This window comes from Physeter macrocephalus, chromosome 20 (assembly GCF_002837175.3).
Source record: "Physeter macrocephalus isolate SW-GA chromosome 20, ASM283717v5, whole genome shotgun sequence".
Taxonomy (NCBI): Eukaryota; Metazoa; Chordata; class Mammalia; order Artiodactyla; family Physeteridae; genus Physeter; species Physeter macrocephalus.
In genome coordinates, this window is record NC_041233.1 from 2,591,626 (window position 1) to 2,616,459 (window position 24,834).

Below are 24,834 nucleotides of genomic sequence, written 5' to 3' on the forward strand. Positions count from 1 at the left end.
CTGGCAGTGACCGTCTCTCCAGAGGCAGCTCTGCGCGGGCGCTGCGGGCTGCCTGCGCACAGACCGCGCAGGGGCCGAGGCCAGGCCCAGCAGCTCCGTCTCTACTTGCTTAGGCCAGGCAGACGCCCAGATACACTGGGACGGGCGAAACATGAGGGAGAAGGTGCGGAGCCTTCTTCGTGCCCCATGCTGTGGGAAGCCCCTGGCTCCTACGATTCCATCTGGGCCCCGGGAAAGTGCGACTGTGATCGCCATTTTGCAGATTATGAGATTGGGGCTTAAGGTTGATGCCCAAGTCACAGGGCTCATTAGAGGCGGTGTCAGGGTTTAACTCAGGATGCCGGCTCCTGTTCCGGGGGGCAGGGGCGGGGGTGGGCCGGGGGACCCCGGGGGAGGCTGCCGCTTGGGCGGGACTCACGCCGGTGCCTCCGGCGGGTCATTAGCGCCACCTGGCGGTCAGCATCTGAACAGCACCAACAGGCCCGCGGCCGGTTCCCTTTCCACCGGCGGGCTCCTGCCCTGGGCCCCGCCTCACCCTCCGGGAGACCTGCCCCCTGAAAACACCCGGCGAGGGCTCCTCGCCGTTTCCAGCCCGCCACCAGCCTCCAGCTGACCAGCTCATTCCCAGTCAGGAAAGGACAAGGATGGTTTGGTGATCCGAGCAGAGCAGCCCGTGTCAAGGCCGGCCGACCTCAGCCCCAGCCAAGGGAGGGGACGGTCCCACGGCCTCGGCCCGCCGGCCGTGGTGCTGCCCGCCTGAGGACCGGCCCCGCCCGGTGGAGGCGAATCCCGGCCGGTTCCCTGGGGCGGGGGTGGGCCGGGGGACCCCGGGGGAGGCTGCCGCTTGGGCGGGACTCACGCCGGTGCCTCCGGCGGGTCATTAGCGCCACCTGGCGGTCAGCATCTGAACAGCACCAACAGGCCCGCGGCCGGTTCCCTTTCCACCGGCGGGCTCCTGCCCTGGGCCCCGCCTCACCCTCCGGGAGACCTGCCCCCTGAAAACACCCGGCGAGGGCTCCTCGCCGTTTCCAGCCCGCCACCAGCCTCCAGCTGACCAGCTCATTCCCAGTCAGGAAAGGACAAGGATGGTTTGGTGATCCGAGCAGAGCAGCCCGTGTCAAGGCCGGCCGACCTCAGCCCCAGCCAAGGGAGGGGACGGTCCCACGGCCTCGGCCCGCCGGCCGTGGTGCTGCCCGCCTGAGGACCGGCCCCGCCCGGTGGAGGCGAATCCCAGCCACCCCGAGATGGAGCCTCGCAGCAGGTGCCAGGAGCGTCACGACGCACGCCCTGTGCCCCGCCGCGGGGGCTGTGTTTTTAGGCGAGGGCACCCCCAGCCTCCTTTCGGTGAGCCCCCCGTCCTCACCCACGTGCCGGGCTCCTCCTCCCAGGACGGAAGGCGGCGTGTGCAAGGGGGCCACCGTGGGCGTGCTGCTGGACCTGGACGAGCACACCCTGACCTTCTTCATCAACGGGCAGCAGCAGGGCCCCACGGCCTTCAGCCACGTGGACGGGGTCTTCATGCCGGCGCTCAGCCTCAACCGCAACGTGCAGGTACCACGCACCTCCAGGCCCCGGCCCGCTGCCCGTGGGCCTCCAAGGTGCGCCGGGCAAACGCCGACCGCGGTGCCGTGCAGGCAGGGAGCTCACCTACCGGCGCACCTGGGCATCCCCTGGAGACCCTCCTGTCCGGCATGATGTTTCCTTGCTTGTCCGCTTGAAACGAGCAGAGGCTCTAGGCGGCGGCGGCTTCGGGGCAGGGTGTGAAGGGGGCGGGTGACAGGTAGGGTGGAGGATGGAGGCAAGACCTGCTTCCATGTTCTGGGAGAGAGGAAGGTCGGTGCCCCTGCCCCGCGTGGGCCCTGATGGCCCGGGGTGTGCTGGGCCTCCACGTGGCTTTCCCCCCAGAGGAGAGACCGAACTGAGGCGGGACCTCTCCTAAGGGTTCTGTGTCACCCTCCCTGCCCCTCTGGCTCCTGCGTGAAGCAGGCAGCCCCTCAGGGCCGGGCCCAGTCCTGGGGGCTGGGGGGTACCGCCGGCCCAGGAGGCCCGACACACCAAAATGGGAGCCCGGTGGGGGGGTGAGGGAAGCTTGGAGGGCAGCGTGGAGCAGGGTGCCAGCCTTGGTTTCTGGCACGCTGCTCCTCCCCCGGGAGGTCTATGGGGCGGGGCGCAGAGGCCTGCTTCCTGGTGCCCACTGACCCTGAGTATTGTCACTGGTTGATTGATTTGTACCTCCAGTCCTTGCAAAAGGGCTTTGAAGCAGCCTGCAATATGGGCTGCTCTTCCACAGGGTTAATAGAACAGATGTAGGAAAGGACAGAGGGCCACGGAAAGAAAGCAGAAACGAGTATAAACCCGGAGCCCCAGTCCTCCGCCTGTAAAAGAGCATCAGCCTTGCCGGGGCTCCTGGCAGCTGGGGCGGTGTGAAGGGGGCACAGACCAGCTCCTGGAGCAGAGACTCCTGGGCCTGATGTTGGGGAGACCAAGCATGACAAACAGCAGCCTCCACAGCACAGAGAAGGCGGGCTGCTGCCCGCGGGGATCCCGGAGCAGAGGGCGGCACGGCGGCTGAGCGGTCTGCGCTCAGGGCTCGCGGGCGGCAGCTCCTGCCCTCGCTCACCGCATCTTCTTTTCCAGGTCACCCTGCACACGGGATTGGAAGTGCCAACCAACCTGGGACGGCCAAAGCTGTCGGGCAACTAGCCTCCCAGGCCCTGCTCTGCACGGCTGTCCCTCACTGCACTCACATAACCCCGAGGGCAGCACAGCCACATCTTGGGTGCAGCCCAGCAGCCACTGAGTATCTTAGAGACCCACTTTCTTTGGGGGACGGAGAATGATCTGCAGGCTGTGCTCACTGAGGCCCCTGTCAGTGGTGAACACGGGTGTGCGTTTCCCCTCGTTCCACCGGCCGTTACAAATACGAAGAGGGACCTTTCTCAAGGGAGCAAGGAAGTGTTCGGGGTTTCATTTTGTTTCCTGCCTTCCGATTTCAAAGCTTGTCTTTTGGGGGCAAGAGGAGAGCAGGCTGAGACGTGAATCCTGAGAGCAGGAGGCAGGAGGCCGCTCGGGAATCTCGTGGCCTCAGTGACAAGTCTTTGCTGGACTCCGCTCCTTCAGAGAACCAAGGGTGCAGCTTCCCATTTTTGCCAGGAAACGTTGTTACCTTTAGCTTTTCGGCTCTGGAGTGAGTCTTCAGTACATCATGCCACTTGCAGACCTAATCCAGGATGGATAGAGACGGATGTTAATCGTTCATCATGATCTTTGCCGCTCTCGTTGAACTGTTGAGAAGTTTTTAAAATAGTTTCCTTAGGTCCTTCATTAATCCACCAACCTGTCTCTGTCTGTCTGTCTCTCTCTCTTTCATACACACACACACACACACACACACACACACACCAGTCTGCTACAATTCATTCACTCAGTTCTTAAACACAAAAGAAAACACTGGAGTCTGAATCACTATGTGATGAGTCTGCACCTGGTGATGGCTTTTTTTGGGAGCTGACTCCCCACGAAGTTAGCTGCCAACCTGAGTTACTCTTCCGAGCTCGGAGGCTCTCAGACTCATGAGCGTATGAGATAGGAGACCCTGGGGAAGTCTCTTATACTCAGTCCACCTTCACTTTGAGACCATCTACTGTCAACGTGAAAGCATTATGAGAGCAAGAAGTGGCCCCGATGGCAGGGGAGGCTCTGCCCTGACGGGGCGGGCAGGACTCTGCAGAAGGCAGGAAACAGGTGACAACATCATGTTCCTGGTCTCCCTGCTTGCCCGCCAGCCTGGGTGTGCAGAGTCCACGTGGCCAGGGCGGGGCTCTGGGGTGAGCCCTCCCCTGCCTGCTGGGAACACTAACCTTCTCCCTTGAGTCCGTGGCGTCTCAGAGCCCGCTGCAGGGCCTGAGCCCGGAGCCGGCCGCCGTCCTGGCCCCGGAGCCCGTCCCCCTCCTCCCCCATCTCTTCTTCCTTGTCCTCCACCGCCTCCATCTCCAACTGGTAGTACGCCTTTCTCTCTCCTTTTTAAAAGAATATATTTTATCAAGCATTATTTTTGAGGTCGAGGGGTAACTTGTCTATTTGCTGGATTGGATTTTTATAAAACTTAGCCCGGAAACCGGCACCAACTGTGTTTACTCAGTTTACTCAGTTCTACCTGCTTGTTTAGACACTGCGCTTGCTTTCTGAGTCAGCCTGGCCAGTGCTGTGCCAATCCTACCCTCTATTCAGCAGATCCGACAATCCTACCTCAAGCCCCCGCTCCCAGACGGAAGGCTGCCTGTCCGGCCTCGTCCGCAGGGGTGGCCTGCGAGGCCGGCCGCCCCGCGTCTGCAGGAGCCGCCTGGTGCTGTGTTCAAGCCTCTGCCGCCCAGGTCCTGGCAACCACCTGCTCGGTGGAGTCGAGCTCTTGCCCCGTCCTCCTCGTCCGGCGGGTGGTTCCCAGGGCCCCCCGAGGTGCTCCGCATCCCGACCTCAAGCCCCGGCCAGAGCCCAGCAGGTGATGCGCACGGCCCGGCGCCCCGGCTGCTGGGTCCTCATCCGCCCAGCCGCCGGTCCCATCTCCGCTTCCACTGCCTGGGCCACAGCCCCGGCGGCCTCGGCTCGGAGGGTGCGGAAGGTTCCTGAAGGTTGGAGGAACCAGAGGAGGCACAGCCTTCCTGGGACTGAGGGAGCCGCGGCCTGCAGGGCCAGCGGCGTCGGCTTTGGGAAAGATGCGCTCGGCGGTCCCCAGCGGGACCGGCCGGCGGAAGTGGCTCTTTTCGGTGGAGTCTGGGTGAAAGGCTGGGGAGCTCCCAGAATCATGGAAGCCGGGTGACCATGCGGCCCTGGCCCTGCGTCTTTGGGGAGGAGCTCCTGGGCATCGGCCTGGACTTGGTAGCGGCCTTCGGAGAGCCAGCACCTGGGTCAGAGGGAGAGGGAAAGGGAGAAGGGAGGCCTCTTTAGGGAGAACACGACCTGCGGCTCAGAGAGAAGCCAGCGGGACTCTCTCCCCATGGCCGCGCGGCCCAGGGGGGCTGTGAGTGCGGAGCCGGTGAGCACGTGCCTTTCCCAGCTCCTCCAGGGGCCCAGAAGCAATACGGCTGATATTGGGGACCGTGTCAGGCTGTGCTACAGCCACCTCTCCTGTCCTCAGCACAAAACACCTTCTAGGAACCAGAACGGACCTCAGGGAGAAGGCAGGTCCGTGCTGCACACTCGTGCTCTGGAGGAACCAGCAGACTGAAGAAGGGACTCGCCAACAACATACGGCCTTGGGTCGCCCTCTCGAGAAGCCTGGGATTCAGAGTACAAGCGACAGGTCACGGGCTTCTCATCTGCCATCGAATTCCCTGTTCCTTTACAAGGCGGTGACATTTTTGTACATAAAAATGATATCAAGATGATGCTTTGGTCGGGCTGGCTGACGGATAAGTTGGTATTCATCTATCAAGCAGTTTCGGTGAGAAAGGAATTCAAAGTAATTTAAAGTGTCAAGTTCCATTACATTGTAAATAACGCACTCCACCCCCCCACCCCGCCCGGCAACGTAGTTCTGCAGTTTGTTCTTTGCTAGTGAGCCAGTCTGGTCCAAGTGTATGCCTTTCCTTTTAGAATTAATCTCTTTAAAAATTATCCAATAGCATTTCACTGCATAGCATCCTAGCTCCTAATTCAAAGCAAGGTAAGACATTACACACAGCCCGGCTTCCTCCTGTCCTGTTTGGGAAAATAACAATTCCAATTAAAGCGGGCATCAGTCATCCTGACCCACAAAGGGACTCACCTAAAAACTATAAAACTGTAGATAGTTATAGGCTGAGTCTTCAGCCCTATACGTACGTATCTGTAGTTTATCGACAGCAACCTCAGGCGCCCTGGGGCCCACCGACACTGGGGAGGGTCATGCTTACAGCGCGAGCCTGGGCAGAACAGGGCTTCAGAGGGTGATGGGGACAGGTCCATCCTCCTTGCTCTTAGCGCCCAGGACTGCCCCACGTCTCCGGTGCCCCTGCCCTCTGCCTACCAGAGCACTCTCAGGAAAGGACCAGGATGCAGGATCTATGTGTACTTCTTCCAGGGATATTTGCTTTTAAGCCTTAATTCTAGTTGCAACTGAAAGGCTTGGTCCCCTGAGAAGGCGGGTTTCAGCGCAGGTGAGCAGGCCGCTTGTACAGGAAGCTGCCGCTGGTCCCAGGGCGCCTGCTGGCTGTGAGCTCGGGAGGGTGGATACAGCCCCAGGGGACTCAGCCTGTGAATGCTGAAAAACACTATGACAAGACCGTGGGCGGCGAGCCAGGAGTTCTCAGCCTCAGCACTACTGCCATTTGGCGCGGTGGGCGAGGGAGGGGGGGAGGGATATTCCTCTGCTGTGGGAACTGCCCTGTGTACTACAGGATGCTGAGGAGCGTCCCTGACTCACTAGATGCCAGGAGCGCCCCAAATTACTTGTGACAGAAGTGTCTGCAGACTCCCTGGCTGAGAACCACCGACTTATGCTGGCAGTCTGTCACGTGTCCATACGTAGAGTGATGCGTGAGGCGTCCACGCTGTGGTCCCCGGAAAGCCTGTACCGCGAGGCTGTGGGCTTCACCTTGACACCCACGAGCAGGCTTTCCCAGGTCTGCAGTGTCCTGCCAGATGGGGCAGGTCGGTAAAATGAGGGGAGCCTCTCACAGAAGCCAATCCGTCAGGTCTCACTCTGTATTCCCCAAATGTCCCCAACCCACCCCCATTCCTAGAAAGCAAAACTCCTTACCCGTGTTTTTGCCTGCCCGCTTTTTGCCTTCCACTTTTTTTTTTTTGCGGTGCGCGGGCCTCTCACCGCTGTGGCCTCTCCCGTTGCGGAGCACAGGCTCCGGACGCGCAGGCTCAGCGGCCACGGCTCACGGGCCCAGCCGCTCCGCGGCACGTGGGATCTTCCCGGACCGGGGCACGAACCCGTGTTCCCTGCACCGGCAGGCAGGCTCTCAATCACTGCGCCACCAGGGAAGCCCTGCTTTCCACTTTTGATTGGAAGCAACAGGAACTTCTTCGGAGGGGTGTGGCCTTCAGTTGGTCAAAGAAATCTAATCAGGTATCATCAAAAAGCTATTCAAGGCCTATGCGGATCCTGGGAAATCTCGGCTTTTCTTTTGCAAGTGAGCCAGGAGCTATTCATTGGTCACATTCCTTGATCCACAGCTTTAACTTTAAATGGACTGTAAGACAGTGAAGAGCAGGTTTGGGGCAGGAGACCAGGCTCAGCCCTCAAGAAACGCCTCTCCTTTAAGCTGGCACCGGTGCGGCCAAATCTCTTCAGTGTTTCTGTGCCTCAGTGTCCCCGCCTGCACGTGGGAGTGGCCACACTACCCTACCTCGTCTGGTGTGCTGTGAGGAACACAGGATAACGCTCCTTAGAGAAGAAAGTGGCGCCTTTCATCTGTGGGGTCCCGGCTAACAGTTCACATTCAGAGGACGTGCGGTGACTTTCCCGAGCATTCCCCGACCAGGGTCTTCCATCCAAGCCTCTTGCGACCAGGAGCACGTGTTGATTACACAGCTGCCTGGCCGCGAGGGGGCAAACCCGGCTTCACGCGAGCACAGGGAGCAACACAGCAGCTGTTGCCACCGTCAGAGCGTAAGGGCCGTCAGCAGGCTACGCGTCAGTGTTTCCCAAAGGCGTCTGCAGGCAGACACCGCCTTGAAACATGGAAGGGCAGTGACCGCCTTCCTGCCTCCTTGGTTATCTTAGTTCTAGTATCTAAGGGGTCCCCCAGCCGATGATGCGTCTCCTCTGTTTCCAAAGATGTCACAGCAGAGGGAGTGGCTTTGCAAACCAGCGTCTAAGCGTGGAAGGCCCGTTAGGCGGAGGGGCTGCTCTCATCCCAGGCTGGGACTCACCTGCACTACCTGGTAAGGGGGGCTCCTGGCTTTCGCGATGAACCATGCCGACTTGAGTCAGGAGGTGGGAGCTGAGAGTCCATGCAAATCTCTAAGCCGCGGGAGGCATCGCCTTCTCTCAAAGGGCGCAGCTCCCACAGGGCGGGGGCTGCCTGGGGCCGGGTCCCGGGAGACCCAGGGGACTCTCGGGCCAGCAAGGTGGACACTGGTCCCCAGGCCAGGCCCTCGGGAGACCTCCGAGGAGAGTCCAAGACAGGCTTCAGGTGTGGAGAAGTGACTGCTTGCGGCTGTGGATGCAGGAGCGTGGCGGATGCTTCCTGGGGGAGGCTGCAGCCTGGGGAGGGCCTTTCCAACTCCTTGCCTGGTGGCCGGACGGCCCAGACCCCGGGGTTGCTCAGCACCAAGAGGAAGTGCGGAGTGAGCAAAGCAGAAAAAGTGAAATGCATGATGTAGAATTGCTGCTTTCACACTAAACTGTTGTATCAAGCATGAGAGATGTGTGTTTAACGTTGGCAAAGGAATTTTAAAAGTAACAAAAAGCTTTGTGTCCTTGTTTCGGCTGTCGACAGAACCTCCATCTTCTTGTCTTTCTTTCCCCCGCTTTCTCTTCTCCCTCCCCCCATCCCTTCCCCACCGCATCCCCTTTCTGTTGGGAGCTGTCGGCATTTGGTGGCAGCTCTTGGTGCCGTCGGTGTTCACGTTGCACTGGAAACACGGAGGAGGGAAGTGGGGGGGGAGGTATGCAACTTTTTTCTAATTTCTGTATTGGTATCCCAAGCGTTTGTATTTTTTGAATTGCAGACACTGTGTTTTCTGGTCCTTGGGGGTTGGTTGAACTTCGTGTATTGCCTTTTGGAAAACCTGAGTTTTACCACAGTCTTAAGCAGACTTGAAATAAATTCTTTTGACACTGCCAACAGCTGAAAGACAAGGTATGGTCTGTGATTACTGCTCAGCGGCAAGCTCTGCGTCTCTCCAAAGCGGCCTAGGTGCCAGCTGGATGGGGCAGAGACTGTGGGGCGGGCTGGAGGGACCCCAAGGTCAATGTGCTTCTGCGGCGTGCGCCCAGGAAATCGTGAAGTGATTACATTTGACTCTCTTTTATAAGGTACCATCTCAAGCAGTCCATGGAATTCATTTTTGCCAGAGGTAATAAGGCTGGAAATTGATAAGTTAACATACGGTTAAAGATAAATTCACATATGAAAAATCGATCATGGGTTACAGTGGAAGCTAAGATTTGGGGGAAACGTCCTAAGTGACCTGGGAGCATGGAGGAGACTGACCGGCCCCTTCACCCACAGACCGAGCCTGGTGTCTGACTGAAAACTCTGTGCCTTCTTAACTCTCCTCGAATTATGCTCCCCAAGCAAGAGCAGCCATCTCCCGTGCCCCGCCCAGCCCAGGACCTGGCCTCAGCCTTCAGTCACCTGCCAGACCACCGAGTGGTTCAGCAGGGTCGCGGGCAGTTGCAGACTCTGAGAGCAGAGAGCAGGACGTCCCTTAGAGAGAGCTCTTGGCATCAACACAAAGAGAAGGAAGCAGAATCAGGCCGAGGGAGACTCAGCGAGGGCCCCACACCTCAACTGGAGTCGTCCAGAGTTGGGATGACAAGCCTGGGCTTGAACACCCTCATGTCAGGACTTCCCTGGTGTTCCAGTGGCTAGGACTCCGTGCTCCCAATGCAGGGGAGCCCGGTTCAATCCCTGGTCGGGGAACTAGATCCCACACGCGTGCCGCAACTAAGAGTCTGCATGCCGCAACTAAGAGTCTGCATGCCGCAACTAAGAGTCTGCGTGCTGCAACTAAGAGTCTGCTTGCCGCAACTAAGACCCCGTGCAGCCAAATAAATAAAAAATAAATATTTAAAAATAAGACAAATAATACCCTCAGGTCAATCATCGCGGCCTGTGGCCACCACGGGAAGGTGGCGGGCAGTCCCTGCAGAGCGCTGACCGCTGAAGGCTGTGTGCTCAGCCCTCTAGGCAGCAGAGGACCAAGTCCTCATTCCCGACGGAGGATCTGCAAGGGACGTGGCAGGGCCCAGCGGTCCACCCCCTGTGCCACACATCTGTGCCTCCCTGAGGTTTGGGGAGAAGCTCTTCCAGAGTCCCAGCGAGGGGAGCTGGGCCGAGGAAGGCTCGCTGGGCCTGGCACTGCCCAGACGCTCACCATTAGCGCCCTCTCCTCCTTATCCTAGACTCCGCCCTCACCCAGCACCTGATTCACACCCTCATCTCCTGCGGGCGGGCGGGGGGGATCTGAGCCTCAGCTCTCCAGGCCCGTTGCAGTCCAGGGCTCCGGCACTTGTCTGTTTACCACCAACACTGGGGACAGGGAGTACGAGAGACACCTGGGTGACCACCTGGGCGCAGACAGACTCCTCCCTGGCCCCTGGGTGCCGGCAGCCCCACCTGCTCTTACTGGTCAGGCGCAATCACCCACCCCTGCGAGGTGGTGTCTCTTCTCGTGCAGGCAACAGCCTCGGTTCAGTGGGACACAGCTGTGCTCTCTGCTTCCCTTTGCAAAGTAGGGGCTCTAGGTCCACAAGGCCAAGAGTTTTGGGGACGGGCACCTCGAGTTCCCTAAGCGGGTCACCGGGAGCAAGGGCAGGCGGGAGTGCTGCGTGGCACCAGGACCGGTCCACGCAATGTGTCCACGACCGGGGAGACGCTCCGCGAAGGGGGGAGGGCGGTGGGTATGGAAGAGACCGTGAGGAAGCTCTTACCCAGTGCACCCAGGCCAGGGCTCCTCCCTGTGGCTGCTGCCAGACGACCCTTGTCTTCCACGAAGAACCGTTTTCTGTTGTCACTTCTCTCTGCTGCTAACCTTGCTGGAAGGAGCCTCACCAATAGGGAGATAAAAGCAGTCAGATGCGTGATCATCAGTCCTTACCGTGTAGGTTGCTTGTAGCCTCTAGACCTCTGAGTGGTTCCAGAGCACCCAGTGGTCGCAAAACTGCTCTAAATATTTAAAAGGTGAAACAAAAACAAGGTAAGCAATTTATACTAGGAATTTGCATGCTTTTCCAGAACTGACTAGCCTGGGGCTCTGGTCCCGAGTCGGGCCAAGGGCTCAGTTATCTGAGCCACTGAAGCTCATGGGAGGTGGGGTGAGGTGGAGCCACTAGGTTTCCCGGCTCCCTGCAGATAAAGAGAGGGCGTTAAACTGGGCCGGTGCCCACTCCACTAGGCTATTTCCAGCTCCTGAGATTTTTCCTAGGGCTTCTGCCATATTTGGGATCTTCTACACCTTCTTAAAAAGTCCCTCTTGGGCTTCCCTGGTGGCGCAGTGGTTAAGAATCCACCTGCCAATGCAGGGGACACGGGTTTGAGCCCCGGTCCGGGAAGATCCCACATGCCGCGGAGCAACTGGGCCCGTGAGCCACAACTACTGAGCCTGCGCGTCTGGAGCCTGTGCACCGCAACAAGAGAGGCCGCGATAGTGAGAGGCCCGCGCACCGTGATGAAGAGTGGCCCCCGCTTGCCACAACTAGAGAAAGCCCTTGCACAGAAACGAAGGCCCAACACAGCCAAAAATAAGTATACATTAAAAAAAAAAAAGTCCCTCTTAAAAAAACTGCCAAAAGGGCTTCCCTGGTGGCACAGTGGTTGAGAGTCCGCCTGCCGATGAGAGGCCCGCGTACCGCAAAAAAAAAAAAACAAAAAACCTGCCAAAATATACACCCTAACGAATACTGCCTTTCAAAATGAACCTGAAAAATAAAACAATTACAGTGTTTTCATTTAATAAAACATTTCCAATTTTGCTTCAATTCAAAGCATATTTTGAACAATGGCAATGCCTTCAGAGTCAATGTATGAGTCACTTAAGAAAGTCAGCCAGCAGTGAAAAGTACCCCTCTGTTTTCACCAAAACTTTATTATTCGTTAGGCTTGGATCTCAATTTTTTGGCACAGGGGAAAAAAAAAAAAATTGAAGACCTTTTTTTTTTAAAGTTCCACAAGCTTTGAGACGTTCCAGGCACTTTCAACAAGGACAATATTATTTAAAAATATATGTAGGATTACCCCAGGTGATGACTTAGAAGGAGATAACATTTGCTTAACTCATCTGTTGTGTTATTTAATAGTCATGGTCATTTTTACCACAAAAGTTGTATTTTATTTATACAAGTTCTTACAAAGTAGATTTTATACACTTTGGCTGAAAATCGAAAATGCTTTTCCCACAAAACAACTGACAAATGATCACATTCTTAGTTCTTTCATGATATAGTAACATTAAATCATTTTTAGAAAATTAAAAAGCAATTTTAAGCTAATTATTAGCATCTACAAATCCGTAAAATTATGAAATATCTACAAGCAAATGCACAAAACACCAGTGAAAGTGAAACTCGAGTGAACCTTGATGGAGAATACTAAAACATTCTTCTCAATAGTTTTGAAACAGGAGGGAAGGGGGCAGGGCACAACCTTTGAAAGAATGACATAGCCCGAGGACACGATATAAACTGATTAGAACCAAATGGGTCCAAGATGGCAAAAGAGTCGACTTCCACTAGACCTTGAGCCCCAGTATACGCTCACAGTAACACATCAGCAAGCTAAATGACACACCCACAGGTGCCATGACAGTTCCAAGAGAGACCACAAGGGTCAAAAAGAGGGCGGCATGGCAAAAGACTTCCACTAGACCTTGAGCCCCAGTATACGCTCACAGTAACACATCAGCAAGCTAAATGACACACCCACAGGTGCCATGACAGTTCCAAGAGAGACCACAAGGGTCAAAAAGAGGGCGGCGGCCCAATTCCTGGAAATCCCCGCCCCTTCCCCAAAAGAGCTGGAATACTCTGACCACTGATTAGCCTGTGAAATTACCCACCCCTGTAAAAATGGACAACCCCAAACCCTGGTGCCACTCTCGCCTTCTGAGATGGCCCACACTCTGTCTGTGGAGTGTGTTGATCTCTAAATAAATCCACTTCTCACCTATCACTTTGTCTCTCGCTGAATTCTTCCTGTGATGAGACATCAAGAACCTGAGCTTCATGAAGTCTTGAGACCAGGTGTGTGATCTCAGTTAAAAGACCATGGGTTCGGGGGCTTCCCTGGTGGCGCAGGGGTTGGGAGTCCGCCTGCCGATGCAGGGGGACACAGGTTCGTGCCCCGGTCCGGGAGGATCCCACATGCCGCTGAGCCTGCGCGTCCGGAGCCTGTGCTCCGCAGCGGGAGAGGCCACAGCAGTGAGAGGCCCGCGTACCGCAAAAAAAAAAAAAAAAAAAAAAATAGACCATGGGTTCAAGTCCCAATCTGAGTTACACGGTTTCAGTTTTACTTCAGATTCTACATTGCAGTTGGCCTAACATGGTTATCACCAAAAAAAAAAAAAAAAAAAAAAAAATCAGAAACTTTATTATTTCAATTTGATTTTGTTCCCTAAGATAAAAGAGCAGTCTATGAAATATGAAATAAATAAGAATAATCTGGAAGTCTTGTAGGGGTCCAGTTTCAGTACATTGGCACTTTCCCATTTCTCTCTTTATTTTATAAAGTACTTCATTTAGCCACTCTGGAAGAATTTATTTTTTTGATATCAACTTGGCTCAGAATCAGTGTCCCATTTTTGAATTTTCCAACCTGTCCAATCCGTCCACTTGACAAAATACTGGGAGCCGATTTCTTCTTTTTGGATTTCCTACATTTAAAGTGAGAGGAAGGTACTATAGTTAAGCTTATACAAAAGGATTTCAGCACCACCAACCAGGCCACTGAGGTGTGGCCCTGCAACCTCCCGGCCCCTCCCATGCAATGCCTCGCCCCACTGCAGCACCACTAGCTTCCTGCGTCCCTGAACATGCCAACTGCCTCCTGCCCCAGGGCCTTTGCACTGGTTTCTTCCACGATGAAGAGTCTGCTACCAGATCTTTCCGGATCTTCCCCACTCAGTTCTCGACTTAGATGTGGCCTCCTTAGAACGACACACCAGCCCACCCTCAGTGATGTTCTCACACGATGCACTATTTCAACCTCCTCATGAAACCTGCCAGGACCTGACAGGCCCTTACTTATCTGTTTAGAGGTTTTGGTGTGTTTCCCTCCCTAAAATGTAAGCTCCTCCAGGGCGGGGACCCTCAGTGTGATCATGGCTGTATGCCCAACACGTAGACACCTATGTGCCCGGCGCACAGTGGGCCCTTGACAGACCACACAACCAGAACAGATGACCATCTTCTAGCATGCGCAAGCTCACTATGGGTTCAAGAAAAAGCTCAAGACAAAAGTAGATTTTGAAACAGTAATTTGAGGAGAGAGAAAAATGTACTTGAACAAAAGCTAAGAAACAAGCAGAAAGGCGCAAAATCAATGCTCCATTACTCAAACCACGGCGCTCTCCCTCATGTGGTCATGGAAGTGCAGGCAGCACAGGCTCTCTTAGGAGGGGACAGAGGTCTTGTTGGAAACGTCAATCTCAGCTTTTCCACTAGTCACTGCACATGTCTGGTCTGTGAAAATGGGTGACTGGAGAAGGTTCCTAGTTCAATTCTGAGGGAGTTGTCTGATCTTGGACAATTTACTGAATCCTGTCTCCCCCCTCAAGGCCTTGATCTAGGATCAGGAGAGACAGTGCAGCACTGTAACAGGCTAGAAACACCACATCAATTCAAGGTATTATGTTCAGAACTAACCAATAGGTTTATCCAAACCATTCCACCCAAGTACCTGATGGTATCACTCACCTGTCTTCCTGTCCTTTCCTCTTCTTTTTCTTGAAAATATCTGTGTCCTGGGCCTGATTTCACAATTAAAGAAAACATATGTAGTATCAGTAATGGATAATGGAGATTCAAAAAAAGGTAAGAGGTTTGTGACCAAAAGCCACAGAGATATCATTTATTTTTAATATTTTTTTCAAGTAGGCATGTTAACTATACGAAGTTTCATCCTAAAACCCTTTCAAGACTGTGAAAGGCCATTCAGAGAAAACGGACAGTAGAAATATCAAATCTTCCATTTTAAGCGAAAGGGAAGGAGTGTAACGTCTATTCCCCTTGTGGTTTTTCAGAAGTCTGTGTGTTCTATACAATGTAAAAGGCAAAAAAAACAAAAATGACTGCATATAGGGAAAAGGTCAAAGTAGCTCACAGTACCTGACCAGGAGTTTGCTATTTCAAAGCAAACCTTTCAGGTAAATAAGTCAGATTATGTAGCTGGTATCACAAAATGTAGCTGACTTGAAGAGAGGGTAAGAACAGTCATCTAACTCTAGATTTGTTGCTGTCTAGACTGCTTTCCAAACAGCGGGGTCCAGCAAATTGCAATCACCATTCTGTTCTAGTTTAAGAAAAGGCTATCACACCTACCGTTCTCTTTTCTTTTTCCTTTGCTGACTTTTTTTCTTTGATTTGCTCCTGCAAAACCTTGTAATTCACATAACTATTTCTGGGAGGCTGAAATGAGAAAGGACACTCAGCATCATTTTTCACTTTGCCTTTGCCCCCGCCCCACCTTGCCCGGGGCGCCCCCCTTTGCTGTACCCCGTCTGCGGGTGGGAGGCAGAAGCAGCCCTCACCTTAGCGCCCAGCATAATGGCACGTCCCCGCTCCAGGACTCTCTCCTTTCCTTTTCCATAACCTGTGATCCCAAACCGGTGCACTTCCAAACGAGCCTGCAGACACAAAGCACAGTCAGGCCCGAGTGCCTTCCGGAAACTCCACAGAGGAAACACAGCCCTAGGAGTGCTGCCTGCCAGACACGATGGGCTACATGCCCAGCACTTTTATGGAGGACCTGCAGGGGCTACACCTCGCAAGAGTGCTGTCACAGTGTTGTTTAAGCAGCTTTGTGGAGTCTCTCACAAAGGTCCATAACCTCCCCACGCCATTCTCCCACATTGAATGCAGGCAGTCGAAGCAAAGACTTATCTCCACACAAATCAGTGACAAAACGAGGGTGACCCGCAGAGCTCTGCCGTACTTTAGGATGTGCCCTAAAACAAGCTACTACCCATAAAAGGCAACAACTAAAAGTACCTTCCCCAACACATCTACTCACACGTGGAAACCCTTTATCACAGCAGCTTCAAACACAGGTCCATGTTCTTTCTTTAAAAACATATTGTAGAAGAGAAAAAGTCACCAATACCCACTCTTGGCAGCTGAATTACTTCCTGTCTTTTTTCTCACACATTATTTTTAATTTTTTAAAAAATTATTTATGTATTATTTTGGCTGCGCCAGGTCTTAGTTGCGGCACATGGGACCTTCATTGCAGCACGTGGACTCTTAGTTGCGATATGCATGTGGGATCTAGTTCCCCGACCAGGGATCGAACCCGGGCCCCCTGCATTGGGAGGGTGGAGTCCTAACCACTCGACCACCAGGGAAGTCTCTCTCACACATTTTTAAAACCTAGTTACAACCACAGAACACATACATCCCTGCTTTTCCTACTTACCATTGTATCATTGACACTGTAGTCACAAAACCAACATGTTTTAAACGACTGCACAATGTTTAATCAAGTAACTGTAGTGTGATCTGCTTCACCATTCCAACCACTGGACAACATGTAAACATATTCATTTTTGGTATTACAAAGCTGAAAAAATTAATAATTTCAAAGCACATACCTTTTCTAAGTTAAATTCTTGTATATCCACATCTTTCTCGAGGATACTAGTTTTGGTCTGAAAAGGAAAAGAAAACATTCTTATTAAGGTCATCTGTTCCTTATAGTATCCATCACACCAAGAGCATACTCATGTTTTTAAAAGCCTTGAAACTGGCCCAGATGCCTAAATAACAAACAATAATACGTGCTTGTTGCACAAAAGCCTAATTAACAGCTAATGGAAGACAAATGGAGAAAATTAATTTAAGGTTTCAAAGTTTAAGAAAAGACTGACGAGAAACTAAGAAAAAAGAAAAGAGAGTAAGAGAGAGACCAATGTCTGTATCTCACGTACCAAATGTGGGAAACTCTGTATGGTGGGGTGTTTAGAAAAGGATAACTGAGCAGAATTTTAGAGGGTAAAAAGGTCATATTTAAATAATTCTCGGGAATTCCCTGGCGGTCCAGTGGTTAGGACTTGGCGCTTTCACAGCCATGGCCCGGGGTTCAAACCCTGGTCAGGGAACTAAGATCCCACAAACCTCGAGGGGAAGGAAGGAAGGGAGGGAGGAAGGAAGGAAGGAAGGGAGGGAGGGAGGGAGGGAGGGAGGGAGGAAGGGAGGGAGGGAGAGAGAAAGAATTCCCTCTTTTCTTCCCTCGTATCTAGCCATTGGAATAATGCCTAACTCTCTTAAACTCTCTTGAGTTGAAAATTTCTTTCAGGAACATCAGATTTCTAGAAATGATGGAGACTGGGTTTATAATTCCCCACAGAAAATAATGATACTGGAAATGCCATCAAAATATGTGACTCTTTACATCAATACATCCCCTGGCTGTGGTTACCAATCCATAGAATTGACCGGAAGTTTGAGACTTCAAGGAAACTACTGTCAAAGCTGGCCAAGGACAGCGATCTCTACTCAACCTCAGGCCATCCCAGCCGTGCAGCATCTAGAAAAGCAGTCCTGGCCTCCGGCTCAGCAGGGCAGAGTCTGTGCAGAGAGCAACGGACAGGGGAATGGCTTGTTAAAACCCTTCTGCTTGTAACCTGCCTTCACTGATTAAGCTCGCTTTAGTTATTTTGTTCTTTCCTTTCCCCTTTCTTTAACTGCATACCTACCCAGCTTCTCATAGCCCAGTTGTTTTGCAGGAATTTGGAGTCAGCTCCTGCCCCGTGCGAGCTGGCTAAGGCTGGCCGGGTCATCAGCCCTAAAACCGGGCCTGCGCAAGTGTCCGAGGAAGGAGGGCCTTTTGAGGTCAGGGGCCAGAAAGCTCCGATCATGCTGAGCACCTCCATTTTGAACACAGACGCCTGTAACCCAGATACACCTGCACAGAACACTGATTACCTCACCTTTTCCCCTTCCTCCGATCACCCTCCCCCACTCCTAAGACCACCGTGCTTATCCCGTAAAGACCCCAGCCCCCTCGCTGTTGGGAGGCGGATCTCAGACTTGCTCTCCCATCTCCTCACTTGGCTGCCTCGTGAATAAACTGTAAACCTCAGCATCTCGGCGTCTGGCTTGCTGCACGTTGGGCAAATGGACCTGGTTCGGTAACAGATCCTTCTTTATAGAAAAAAATTCTTGGCTAATTATCATGATGCTGAGTCTATTAGCATGACCCCCACCACTACCGTAACTTTAATTTCTACTTTTAGCTGTAAAACCACTTTAGTACATTATTCACAATGCAGCACCTGCATTTAGAAATAATCAGTGGTCTCCCCTGTTTTCTTTCCCTTACCCTCACTGTGGTAGGGGGCACTACTGCCTACAGGCAATACTGGGTCCTCCTCCATGTCTAGGCCCACAGGAGACCTGGGCTTTGCTGCCCACCTGAAGTCAGGCGCGGCTACAGGACTTGTCTTGGCTGAAGGGCGAGCAGAGGAAGCGGACCCCTCCCACATGAAACCTCTGCGTCCCTGATGGCGCGGTGGCTGAGAGCCCACCTGCCAGTGCAGGGGGCACGGGTTCCAGCCCTGGTCCAGGAGGATCCCACATGCCGCGGAGCAGCTAAGCCCGTGTGCCACAGCTATTGAGTCTGTGAGCCACAACTACTGAGCCCGCGCGCCTAGAGCCCATGCTCCACAACCAGAGAAGCCACCGCCATGAGAAGCCCGCGCACCGCAACCAAGAGTGGCCCCCGCGCGCCGCAACTAGAGAAAGCCCGCGCACAGCAACGAAGACCCGACACAGCCAAAAAACAAACAAAAAAATAAATTAAAAAAAGAAAAAAGGCTTCATCAACTCCCCTTCTCCACCAAATGGTGGAGCCCCTATCACCCTGGGTCCCTAGATTAGGATGGCGTGGATCACAGCCGTCTGCCCTGACAATCCTGATGAACACGTAACATGAGAACAAGATTAACTTTTGCCTTTAAACCACTGAGATGTAGGGACTACTTGTTATGGAACCACTGTCTCACCTATCTTGACTGATAAAGCCTCATTATCCCACACACGACAGAGACAAATGTTTGGAGATTGTGAGAGCCTGTCTGTTAGGTAATGAAGAAGAAAGCAAGCTCTAAGAAGCAGACTCAGACTGAGTACCAGACTCAGTGAACTTTCTCACGGGCTGACTTGCTGACCAAAAGTATTTTCTCCTGCACTGGTAAGATTTTTCTTCTATTAGTTACACTGTCCAAACTTTTTCCAATTAGAGAAGAGTTGGGTAAATAAACACTCTTTTTAATTATGCCAGCAGTTCTGGGAATATTGAGAAATTTTTTCATATCTTCTTGAGCATAAATTATTTCAATTAAATTACCTTCTTCTTAATACCTATCTGACACTGGATGTACTAAAGAGTAGAGGACATGGTACAGCTAAAGGGTGATGGACTTCAGGGAAGCCCCGGGATACTGCAGAGATTAGGAGGGCAGTAAGAACCTGGGGCAGGGACTTCCACGACAGTCCAGCGGTTAACACTCCGTGCTTCCAACGCAGAGGGCGCAGGCTGGATCCCTGGTCAGGGAACTAAGGTCCCATGTGCCATGGGGCGTGGCCGAAAATAAATAAATAAATAATAAAAATAAACATTAAAAAAAAAAAAGAACCTGGGGCAATAACTTGACAGAATGTCAATGTGAAGCTTCTGGTGCAGCACACTTGTGTCCCTCAAGAGACAAACAGCCTAACTAACCTACATTTCCTCTCGCTTGTGTAGTGGTTGGGCACACAGCTTTTAAGCCAAAGCCTGGGGTCTGAACCTGAGCTCTAGCACTTATTTCACATCCACAATCCTTTATCTGGAATCCTGAGACAATTCAGATGGTGATACTGTGAATATACTGAATACTGTCCAAGACAGCAACCCGTAATTAAGCACATTTACGTTTCTGCAGCAATGCCTATGAATATTCACGCCCAATGGAACCAACAGAAATAACTCTTAAGCCTCACTTCAGTTCAGGTCAGGTTTTACTGCCAAATAAATCTGCGCCAAACTTAAAAAAACAACCTAACTTGTGCTTTCCAAAGCTCTGGGGTTTTGGAACTGCAGATATGGGATGGTGGGGTACCTGCTTAAATGCAGGCAAATAGTTCAACCTCTCTAGGCATCAACGTCTTCTGCGACATGAAGACAGGTCACGCTGTGAAGACCTAATGAGACACTGAGCTAGTTGATGAATGTAAGTAACCCCGGTTACTGCACAGTAAGCATTCAGGAAATACCGGTAAATCTTTCCTCAGCAATTCCTTACACGTTCAGAAGCAGTGTATGTGTACCTCAGTCCAGGCCACAGGATCCAGGCGTCGCTTCTGACCTAGAGTACACTGTTCTATTATTTCTACTGTATCTTTCTTGTCTCTTTTCTGTGGAGGCCATAAGGTTCATGAAATGGACCAGTGTTAGGGGTGGAAAAATCACACTGATCAGACACACCTCTGAAGGCCAGACAATACTTGGATCATTTTAAGCTACACTTGACCCTTTCATTTCTTGAGAGCATAGGAATTTAACTAGAGAAAGCCCGCGCACAGCAACGAAGACCCGACACAGCCAAAAAACAAACAAAAAAATAAATTAAAAAAAGAAAAAAGGCTTCATCAACTCCCCTTCTCCACCAAATGGTGGAGCCCCTATCACCCTGGGTCCCTAGATTAGGATGGCGTGGATCACAGCCGTCTGCCCTGACAATCCTGATGAACACGTAACATGAGAACAAGATTAACTTTTGCCTTTAAACCACTGAGATGTAGGGACTACTTGTTATGGAACCACTGTCTCACCTATCTTGACTGATAAAGCCTCATTATCCCACACACGACAGAGACAAATGTTTGGAGATTGTGAGAGCCTGTCTGTTAGGTAATGAAGAAGAAAGCAAGCTCTAAGAAGCAGACTCAGACTGAGTACCAGACTCAGTGAACTTTCTCACGGGCTGACTTGCTGACCAAAAGTATTTTCTCCTGCACTGGTAAGATTTTTCTTCTATTAGTTACACTGTCCAAACTTTTTCCAATTAGAGAAGAGTTGGGTAAATAAACACTCTTTTTAATTATGCCAGCAGTTCTGGGAATATTGAGAAATTTTTTCATATCTTCTTGAGCATAAATTATTTCAATTAAATTACCTTCTTCTTAATACCTATCTGACACTGGATGTACTAAAGAGTAGAGGACATGGTACAGCTAAAGGGTGATGGACTTCAGGGAAGCCCCGGGATACTGCAGAGATTAGGAGGGCAGTAAGAACCTGGGGCAGGGACTTCCACGACAGTCCAGCGGTTAACACTCCGTGCTTCCAACGCAGAGGGCGCAGGCTGGATCCCTGGTCAGGGAACTAAGGTCCCATGTGCCATGGGGCGTGGCCGAAAATAAATAAATAAATAATAAAAATAAACATTAAAAAAAAAAAAAAAGAACCTGGGGCAATAACTTGACAGAATGTCAATGTGAAGCTTCTGGTGCAGCACACTTGTGTCCCTCAAGAGACAAACAGCCTAACTAACCTACATTTCCTCTCGCTTGTGTAGTGGTTGGGCACACAGCTTTTAAGCCAAAGCCTGGGGTCTGAACCTGAGCTCTAGCACTTATTTCACATCCACAATCCTTTATCTGGAATCCTGAGACAATTCAGATGGTGATACTGTGAATATACTGAATACTGTCCAAGACAGCAACCCGTAATTAAGCACATTTACGTTTCTGCAGCAATGCCTATGAATATTCACGCCCAATGGAACCAACAGAAATAACTCTTAAGCCTCACTTCAGTTCAGGTCAGGTTTTACTGCCAAATAAATCTGCGCCAAACTTAAAAAAACAACCTAACTTGTGCTTTCCAAAGCTCTGGGGTTTTGGAACTGCAGATATGGGATGGTGGGGTACCTGCTTAAATGCAGGCAAATAGTTCAACCTCTCTAGGCATCAACGTCTTCTGCGACATGAAGACAGGTCACGCTGTGAAGACCTAATGAGACACTGAGCTAGTTGATGAATGTAAGTAACCCCGGTTACTGCACAGTAAGCATTCAGGAAATACCGGTAAATCTTTCCTCAGCAATTCCTTACACGTTCAGAAGCAGTGTATGTGTACCTCAGTCCAGGCCACAGGATCCAGGCGTCGCTTCTGACCTAGAGTACACTGTTCTATTATTTCTACTGTATCTTTCTTGTCTCTTTTCTGTGGAGGCCATAAGGTTCATGAAATGGACCAGTGTTAGGGGTGGAAAAATCACACTGATCAGACACACCTCTGAAGGCCAGACAATACTTGGATCATTTTAAGCTACACTTGACCCTTTCATTTCTTGAGAGCATAGGAATTTTCTTCCTCATAGGCAGCCTTGCACTCATTAAAGAGTGAGTTCATCCACTCAATCCTCAAATCACAAGTCCAGGCCACCCCGTTTTGAACCTGGACCCCTGCAGTAAACTCCTCACTCTGTCCCCTCATGCCTCTGGCTGCTGCTCACCTATAATCCATTTACCATGCAGGGGCCAGGGCCATCTTTTTAAAATATAAATCAGATCACTTCATGCCCTTGCTTAAATTCTCTGGTGGCTTTCCATGTGCATTAAACTAACTCCAAAGGCCCCATGTCTCCGGGGCCTGGTGCGGGCTGGCCTCAGCCTGTCTCTCCAACAGCCCACACCTTACCCCTCCCTCCCCCTCCCCCTGTCTTCCGGCTCCTGGAACCCCGCAGGCCTCTCTACAGCTCAGGGCATTTGCAAGGCAGCTTCCCTCCGCCTGCATTACTCTGCTCCCTCCTTTCCCAGCACCCTGCAACAGAGCACCAGCCTAAAGTGACCTCCTCGGACACCTCTGACCACTGGCTCTAAAGGAAGTTCTGCCTGTTACTCTCAGGACCCTGTATCTTTCCTTCAGAGGGTTTATAGCTCTTTTAAAGTATATTATTGATATTAATTTATCCAGGGTTTGCCTAACCCACCAGTAAACCATATATTCCCTGAGAGCAGAGGACTGTACCTTGTTTACTGTGGGATCTCCTGGGCCTGGCAAATAGTAGGCACCCAATTATTTGTGGAATAAATGAATGAATAAGATTTCTGGGCAGACTACATCTATAGAGCTTTACAAATGGGACATGATCAGGAAGTTCATTTGTAGGTCAGCTATCTGGAATGGGTAAAATATTAAACAAATGGTGACCAAGTTCCCAGATAAGTCCATTGAAAGGGGTTCTTGTCACCAACTCCGATGCAGGGGGGAGGGTTTCCCACACATGGGAGCAATGGTCCCACACAGCCAGGTGTTCTACAGTTCAGTGCTGTTCTGACACTATCTACCAGAGACGGCACAGGTTCCGCAGGTGAAGGGGCTCAGTCCTACGATACCGTCCCCACTTCAGAGACCAAATGCAAGCCCAGGTTGTTACCTGTAGTACTTCTGAAAGACTGCCTATAGACTGGAAGTTCTCATGACCCCCTCCTTGAGTTCAACTAATTTGCTAGAGTGGATCACAGAACTCAAGAAACCCATTTACTTCCTAGATCACCAGCTTATTCTAAAAGGACATAACTCAGGGACAGCCAGATGGAGGAGATGCAGAGGGCAAAGCTCATAGGAAGGGGCGAGGAACTTCCACACCCTCTCCAGGCTCCACTCTCCCAACCTGGAAGCTCTCCAAACCAAACCCCATCCTTCTGGAGTTTCAGAGGTTTCATCACAGAGGCATAATTGAGTAAATCATTGGCCACTGGCAACTGCTTTAACCTCTAGCCCCTTTGCCCTCCCCAGAAGTAGCCCCTAAATCAGGCTAACTGATTTAACCTCTAGCCCCTTTGCCCTCCTCAGGGCATAGGTTCCCTAATCACAAGGATGGTCCTCCTGGCAACCAGTCCCCATTCAAGGACGCTTTCCAAGTCATTTCACTAACACAACAGAAGACACCTTTACTGCTCTCATCTCTTAAGAAATTCCAGAAACAAATATTTAATATTTCTTATTATAAATCATCATATCAGACCCATGAAAATATGTTTCAATACACTATGTAGTTTAACCATTATTTATTGCACAAACCTAAATTCTGGGAAAAGAAGGTCATTTACTTGCCAGTACCTCTTGTGTTCTCGAGAATACTTCAGACAACAGAGGGCAACAGGAACTCACATGGAGACTCGACTAGTGGGGGGAGCCACATAAATGGAGAAATAAAAGGAAAACAGAAATAAAAAGAAAACTTCAAAGATGGCCAGCTGATTGCACGACTGGTCAATGGAGGCTATCATTATTTGATCACGTATTTTTGTGGACCCCATGTCTGTCTGCACTGTCCTATGGTGACTTGTAAGTTTTCAGAGAGCAGGGGCCCCATGTACATGTTCCCATGTTGCACAAACTCTTAGCATAGCACTATGTGTCTTAATTACTCCAATGGTCTATCCTTTGCCTGGCATGCCCTATACCCAGGATATGCCACAACAACTAGCTCTATATTAATTTGCAGTTATTTATATGTTGCAGTATCAACATTCTAAAGTCTTTTTATGGCATATGTGTTTTTACTGTGTTCACATATACTGTCTCCTTAGCCAGACACATTCACATTTTCAGAAGATAAACTTTAAAAAGGAGAAAAGGGTCAAGATGGTGGACTAGGAGGACGCGGAGTTTGCGTCTCCGCACAACTAGGGCAACTACCAGGCACTGGTGGGTGACCAAGGACACCTAAGAGGACGGGAGGAATGCCCAGCGAGTGGGTAGGACGTGGGGCATGCGGGGAAGTGAAGGGGGAGGAGAAGTGGAGGGGGGACCGGACTCCGGAGGGGCGGCTGGGGGAGGGGAGGGGATCCCAGGCCCGGAGAGGGAAAGGGGACGGACCGTTGGGAGGGCAGAGGATCCGAAGGGCATGTGGCCAGCGTTTCCCCTGCCCACTTGGGTCCCAGGGAGCCTGCTGAGATCCCAGGCCTGATCC

The 24,834-nt window shown here is 51.7% G+C and overlaps 2 protein-coding genes across 14 annotated transcripts in view; one reads left to right on the plus strand and one right to left on the minus strand.

Moving 5' to 3' along the window:
* TRIM67 (tripartite motif containing 67) overlaps positions 1-2,720 on the plus strand; it is a 48,872-nt gene extending 46,152 nt beyond the window's left edge. For all 11 annotated transcript variants that reach the window (XM_007127612.3, XM_028481786.1, XM_055081274.1 and 8 more), the window contains 2 exons: positions 1,389-1,551; positions 2,638-2,720. In XM_007127612.3, coding sequence (XP_007127674.2) covers positions 1,389-1,551; positions 2,638-2,703 — 229 coding nt within the window. In that variant the 3' untranslated portion in view covers positions 2,704-2,720. The remainder of the gene's footprint in view (positions 1-1,388; positions 1,552-2,637) is intronic.
* An 8,001-nt stretch (positions 2,721-10,721) lies between these two features.
* Positions 10,722-24,834, minus strand: part of FSAF1 (40S small subunit processome assembly factor 1) — a 39,956-nt gene continuing 25,843 nt past the window's right edge. The window contains exons 3-8 of one of the 3 annotated variants that reach the window (XM_055081448.1): positions 16,459-16,515; positions 15,400-15,495; positions 15,191-15,277; positions 14,567-14,619; positions 12,819-13,524; positions 10,722-10,823 (exon numbers count right to left, since the gene is read on the minus strand). In XM_055081448.1, coding sequence (XP_054937423.1) covers positions 13,386-13,524; positions 14,567-14,619; positions 15,191-15,277; positions 15,400-15,495; positions 16,459-16,515 — 432 coding nt within the window. In that variant the 3' untranslated portion in view covers positions 10,722-10,823; positions 12,819-13,385. Of the gene's footprint in view, positions 10,824-12,513; positions 13,525-14,204; positions 14,436-14,566; positions 14,620-15,190; positions 15,278-15,399; positions 15,496-16,458; positions 16,516-24,834 lie in introns of those variants that run through there. The other 2 variants (XM_024117059.3, XM_007127600.4) reach the window with 2 other exon arrangements.